The sequence below is a fragment of the Apaloderma vittatum genome, unplaced genomic scaffold, assembly GCF_000703405.1.
Source record: "Apaloderma vittatum isolate BGI_N311 unplaced genomic scaffold, ASM70340v1 scaffold22583, whole genome shotgun sequence".
In the NCBI taxonomy this organism is placed as follows: domain Eukaryota; kingdom Metazoa; phylum Chordata; class Aves; order Trogoniformes; family Trogonidae; genus Apaloderma; species Apaloderma vittatum.
The window spans coordinates 1-6,553 of record NW_009706693.1 but is presented as its reverse complement, the minus strand read 5'-3'; the positions used below and the strand labels follow the sequence as shown (position 1 = coordinate 6,553).

Sequence of the window (6,553 nt, the reverse complement as noted above, 5' to 3'; positions counted from 1 at the left end):
CGGGCCTCTCAGAGAAAAAAGTCTGGCGGAAGACCACAAGCCACAGGGGACCACAGACTGAGGGAACTGGGGTTGTTCAGCTTGGAGGAGGCTCCAGGGAGACCTTGTAGTGGCTTTCCAGTATGGCAGGGGGGCTCCAGGAAAGCTGGGGAGGGGGTCTTGATCAGAGAGTGAAGTGATAGGACGAGGGGTAATGGTTTCAAAGTGAAAGAGGTGAGATTTAGATCAGATATTAGGAGGAATTTTCTGTGGGGGTTGTGAGACCCTGGAACAGGTTCTCCAGAGAAGTCATGGAAGCTTCCACCCCCTGGAAGTATTCCAGGCCAGGTTGGATGGGGCTTTGAGGAACTTGATCTAGTGGGAGGTGCCCCTACCTATGGCAGGGGGGGTGGACCAGGGTGTCTTTACGGTCCCTTCCAACTCAAATCATTCCATGATTCGCTGACTTCATGACTCCACGACCCCCTCAGCCCATATGTTTACTGCCTATAAACCACCAGATCCCCAGATTTTCCCCATCCTTCTGGTCTCAGGGTGACTTGGTGCTATCATACACATATTTCTGACCCTCTATCTTCTCCTTCAAGTGCCCACCGTGGTTCTGGGGAGCGAGATGAGACGAGGTTCTGCCAGGACGGTCACGTTTCTCAGTGGAAATGCCAGTTTAGCTGCACATCACACCAGGGTCCTGGTCCCCAGGCGCTTTCAGAAGTGAGTGTCTGGGCGATATTTTTAGAGGCATTTAAACATCTGAAGGCACCCAGAGTTGTTAGTGTGGATTTTCAAGAAGCACTTAATTGCCTGTGTCCTACGGGGAACTTCTGAGAACATTTCTAGACAGCCACCAGCACAGTTAGATGCCTCGGTAAAGATTTTTGAGCTCTGAAATTTCTTAGGTGGCTTAAAAAAGTTGAAAACTAATGAAAAAAAGAGGAATTTCTCAATCAATCAATCTATATATCTCTGTATCTCTCTATATAAAGTTAAAATAAGACAGCAATTGTTATGAAATAAGCAGGCTTCTGCAAGCCAGAAGGATGAATGTGTGATGGGTCACAGTCTTCTTCATGACAAGGTCAGCCCCTAAGCCAGTCCTCTCTCAGCCTGGCCTGGAAACCAGAGGTTTCTGACGAGCTTCTGCCTCTCCAAAGCCTGATGATGGCTTTCAGATAAGCTGGAAGAGGACGCCCACCCGTGTTCTTGAAGGAGGGCTCGACAGGTCTCTCGAGCACACATGTCTGCCAAAAAATTGCATTTGCATATAAATGCAGAAGTAAAGCCAAGCAGTCGAAAAACATGCATTTCCTCAAGGGAATGTTCTCATGCCCTCTGCTCTCCTCGTATCCATCCATCTCTACAAACAAGCCGAGCTCTCCAGCACCCTCGGCCAGCTGCCCTCAAAGAGTTTGGGGATCTGTGAGGTAGGCAGCAGGATTTGGGATGCCTCCTTCTCTCTGTCTCTTCTCTGAGCCATCCCTTTGTCTGTCTCCACGTCACACTGTGGTTCCTAATGTCTCCTCTGGCTCTTCTCATGGTGTTGAAGCTTCTCGAGAACCCCAAAGGGATTTCCCTTCTGATATTGGCAGCATTTCTTCACTGGTGCTGACTATCTTGGCATGAAAACTCCAGGATTCACTGGTCCAACAGTAAATGAATTTCCAGTGCCAACCATTGCTCCGGTATCTCATTTCTGGTCGGGTTTTATTTATCGAAAAGACGGAGAGCCTCATCAAAATGCAATTTGCTGAGCCCCGGCTCCAGATTGAGAAACTGCTTCTCGAAGCCAAAGGCAATTTTCCATGTAAAAAGGGAGACGAAGGGCGTGACATAGGTGTGTTTTGGGAATTGTGAAAGCTGCGCTACAACTTGGCGTGAGCTGCTGCCTTGCCATGGGGCTGCAGAGTGAGAGATCAAAATAAAGATAAACATAAGCAGGGAAACAACCGCAATGGATGAAAGGTGGAGGGGAAAAAAAAAAAAAGGACCCAAAAAGAGGCTGGTATATCCTAAGGAGAATCTTACCACACCGCAACGGTGTAAAGGCCTCTTAGTCACCGAGCGCTGCCGCTTGGGAGACAACAGTTGTGTCTTTTTAAAATTTTTCTCCCGCATTACAGGGCGTGTTTTCTGGGTAGGGTCAATGTTTGGCAAATTGAAGATGGAAATCTGTAAACCACACCGCGCTGATGAAGACAGGAGCTGTCTCCTCCTTAACGCCCATGCAAACCCAGCCCACCTCTGGGGATGGATAAAAGAGAGCATCTGCTGCCCTCCAGCCAGAGGGACTTACCGCCCTTCTCGGCACTCATCTCCTCGCAGCGCAGCTCCGTTGATCTTTCTTACCTTCTCGGTTTTTGACTCGACTTGGAAGAACCAACCATGTCCCGGCAGTCTGTCTGCAGAAGCTTTGGAGGCGGGAGTAGAAGGGGCTACAGCTCTTGCTCTGCCATCGGTGGTGGCTTTGGAGGAGGTGGCGGCAGGAGCAGGAGCAGCTACAGCTCATTCTCTATGTCCAGGGGATTTGGAGGTGGTGGACGTTGTGGAGGGTTTACCAGCAAGAGTCTCCATAGCATGGGTGGCGGTGGAAGGATTTCCATGGGTGGATGTTATAGTGGTGGAGGCTACGGAGGCAGGATGGGTGGCTTTGGTGGAGGCTACGGAGGCAGGATGGCTGGCTTTGGTGGAGGCTACGGAGGAGGACTAGGCGGCTTCGGTGGAGGAATGGGCGGCGGAGCAATGTGTGGCTATGGCGGAATGGGTGGTGGAGGAGGAATGGGCGGCTTTGGTGGAGGAATGGGCAGTTATGGTGGAGGAATGGGCAGTTATGGTGGAGGAATGGGTGGCTTTGGTGGGCCAGGCTTTGGCTTGCCAGCCTTTGGTGGCCCCGGTAGAGGTGGCCCTGGAATCCAGCCGGTGCAGATTGACTCAACCCTCCTACAGCCGGTCCACGTTGAGATCGATCCCCAGATCCAGCAAGTCAAAAACCAGGAGAAGGAGCAGATCAAGACTCTTAACAACCAATTTGCCTCCTTCATTGACAAGGTGAGAGGGTGGGATCGTGTTGAGTTCAGGTTCAAAACCAGGAGGAACACTGAAGCCCTGCAGAAACCTTGTCCTTTTGGAGCTAGACGTCAGCAGGCTGAGAAGCTTGAGTAGAGTCTTTTCATTAAGCAGGGCTAGGGAAGAGATGAGAATCTCCCTTGCACAGGAGATCAAAGCCATGTCTCCAGGGCTTTAATCCAGCCTGTTGCACCAGACTCAACTAATAGGTTATTCTTGCAAGCAGGTTCAACGCCTCTGAACATCTGCAGGTTCCAGGCACAGTTTTCCCCTCCTCTGCCATTCTCTTTCCAAATACTCTCCTATTTTTCACTTAATAGAATTATTTTTCCCCTTTGCTTTGGAATATCCAGGCTTTCCAGTGTGGACTAGAGATCTTTCTACAGAACCTGTGATGGGAATGTCCTCGGAGCTGGCTCTACACTGCAAAGCTCCTTTGAGTTGAATATGACTTAGGAATTTCCTCCTTTGCCTAACGTTACAGTTTAGGCAACAACAGAAATTTAAAAAAAAAATCAAAAAAAAGTTATATGGTTCTCTCATTGTTGTGCAAAGGAGAATCTTTTTAAGTGATGCAGGAGGTGCTGCAGTTCCCCAGGTGATGGTGAACACTCTATGTGTTGGCTTTCAGGTCCGCTTCCTGGAGCAACAGAACAAGGTCCTCTCCACCAAGTGGGAGCTCCTCCAACAGCAAGGACCTTCGGGTCCGAGGAAGAACCTCGATGTCATCTTTGAAAACTACATCCAGAACCTGCGGCGGCAGCTGGACTCAATCATGGCCCAGAGGGGACAGCTGGAGTCCGAGCTGCAGAACATGCAGCAGTATGTCGAAGATTACAAAACCAAGTAAGTGCAGGGACAAATCAACCCCCAAAGCATCTCAAGCATCTCGGAGTCATTGTTCACACACATGCTTTCCATGGCAATTGTGGGCACAGAATTTTCGGTCTAAATATTTTACCCTGTTTCTTTTTCCTTTTAGTTTGTTTAGCGTGGCCTTAGGCAGGAAAAATCGGGAAACTCATCCTGTTTTTCCTCTCCATAGGTATGAGGAAGAGATCAACAGGCGCACAACTGCCGAGAACGAGTTCGTGGTGCTCAAGAAGGTGAGTCACACGTGCCGCAGAGTGATCGCAGAATCACAGAGTGTTGGGGGTTGGAAGGGACCTCAAAAGATCATCCAGTCCAGCCCCCCTGCCAGAGCAGGATCACCTACAGCAGGTCACACAGGAATGCGTCCAGGCAGGTTTTGAATGTCTCCAAAGAAGGAGACTTCAACACTGGGCTTTATCCGTGCTGGGAGAGGGTACCCTCTCGAATGGGAACTTGTAGAGATCGTAGAGACCCAGGCTGATATCTGAAGTCCCTTAGATTTAATTTGCATAATTGACCAACACCATCACAACCATTACCCTCAGCTCAGACTGTGATGACCATGACCCTGAGGGATTTCCAAGAGGAAATAAAACTCTTCTCTGTGATGTTTCCTTTAGGATGTGGACTGTGCCTACATGACTAAAGCAGAGCTGGAAGCCAAGGTGGGAGCTCTGACAGATGAAATCAGCTTCCTGAGGTGCATGTATGAGGAGGTAAGAGGAGCTCTCCTTGCCCTGGGCTGGCTGGAGTTGCAGTGAGGCGGGTGGTGGCCAAAGACACGGAGGTGGACTTGGTGTGGCGAGGCTGTGGTGTGGCCTGGAGCTGCTGCTCCCTTCTCCTCTCCTGAGAGGGACAGGCTGACTCAGGCTAACTGTTGGTTGCAGGAGTTGGCTCAGATGCAGACCATCAGCCGGGACCTGTCTGTGGTGGTGTCCATGGACAACAACCGTCACCTGGACCTGGACAGCATCATCGAGGAGGTCAGGCGCCAGTACGAGCAGATTGCTCAGAGCAGCAGAGCTGAAGCTGAAGCTTGGTACCAGAGCCAGGTGAGTTGGAGAGCAGCTAAGAAGCCCTGGGTGATGATCAGAGCTTGCAGATAATTTATGATGATGTGAGACATCTCTTCAATCTTACGGTGCTGAAGTTCATGCAAGGAAGTCTCAAGAGGAACTGAGTTGCTTTTGAGAGATCTGACTCACTGTTTTCAAAGTGTCCAGAACCTTACTTGGGTATACAGTACAAACCTCTCAATGAAGATCATAGAACATAGAATCATAGAACAATTCAGGTTGGAAAAGACCCTTGGGATCATCAAGTCCAACCATTGGCCCTACACTACAAGATGACCAAAAATGTATCTTAACTAGAAAATGCTTGCCCAAAGTAGCTTTTTGGAAGCCTAGAGATGCTTGTTAGTGTCACTAGGATTCATTTCAAGGTTTAAATCTAATAGTTGTGTCTCAGAACAATCTTCTATATTGAACTGGGCATCCATGGCCAAAGCAATAAGGTCCTCGTAGCAGCATGTGAGCTACAAAACGGTTGGCAAATCTTGTGTAGGCATCAGGAACGTTTCACAGAAGGTTTGCTTTGTCTCCATGCCATCAGTACGAACAGCTGCAGAGCACTGCTGGAAGGCATGGGGACAGCCTCCGCAACACCAAGATCGAGATCCAAGAGTTGACCAGGAACGTCCAGAGGCTGCGGGCTGAGATTGAGAGCGTGAAGAAGCAGGTAAGGATTGGCTGGTGTCTGATGGGATTCTGGCATCAAGTTGGTTCCCAAATGCCCATGTGTGGGGCAGAAGCACTTTGTTTAATCACCCCTTTTTTCCTTCATGTAGATGTTTCCTTTTCTTTACCCCTTGACTTCTCTGTTTGGGTTGGAGGGCTGATCCTAGAGAGATAACATGAGATCTGAGAAAATGACTTTTCTTCTTCCTCAGAACCAGCAGCTGCAGGCAGCTATTGCCGAGGCCGAGGAGAGGGGTGAGATGGCCCTCAAGGATGCCAGGATAAAACTAGAAGAGCTGGAAAGTGCCCTGCAGAAAGACAAGGAGGAGCTGGCTCGCTTGCTGAAGGAGTACCAGGAGCTGCTGAACATCAAGATTGCCCTGGACGTTGAGATTGCCATGTACAGGAAACTGCTGGAGGGAGAGGAGAACAGGTAAGGGTTTGACCTCTGAGTTGTGAAGGATGTTACGATCTAGGCTGGATACCTTGGGTTTTGGTGTGAAGAGTGCAACCTCAAACCAGCTCTTTCAGTTAAAATGGGCAGGTGGGGTGAGTGGCATCCTGGGTGATATTCTGGATGGTCAGAACCAATAATTGGTGCCCCCTGTCCACTACAGGTGGTGTAACCACCGTTCCATTCCTGTTTTGTGCAAATATGTTAATGAACCTCAAATACAGAAGAACCTCATCACAAAGAGAGAACTGCCAACGCCTTCCCTCCTTAAATATTTTAGTGCCACCAACGTTGCTGATGAGGATGCAAGGGCACAATGATTTGATAACAAAACTATGGTGACCCGATTTTACAACATGTCTTTTGCTGGGAAATTAAAATTTACCAATTTCTCCCCACAGGCTGTGCAATGATGGGATGTCCAACG

At 49.3% G+C, this 6,553-nt stretch overlaps 1 protein-coding gene across 1 annotated transcript; it reads left to right on the top strand.

Annotated features, from left to right (window-relative positions):
• Positions 1-2,379: 2,379 nt before the first annotated feature.
• On the top strand, positions 2,380-6,549 carry LOC104271278 (keratin, type II cytoskeletal 3-like; the record flags this gene model as incomplete). The annotated part of the gene is made up of 8 exons (XM_009865897.1): positions 2,380-3,042; positions 3,692-3,906; positions 4,106-4,166; positions 4,554-4,649; positions 4,821-4,985; positions 5,548-5,673; positions 5,885-6,105; positions 6,528-6,549. Coding segments are annotated over exons 1-8 (1,569 nt in total), but the record flags the coding sequence as incomplete, so codon positions are not given.
• Between the last annotated feature and the right edge of the window lie 4 nt (positions 6,550-6,553).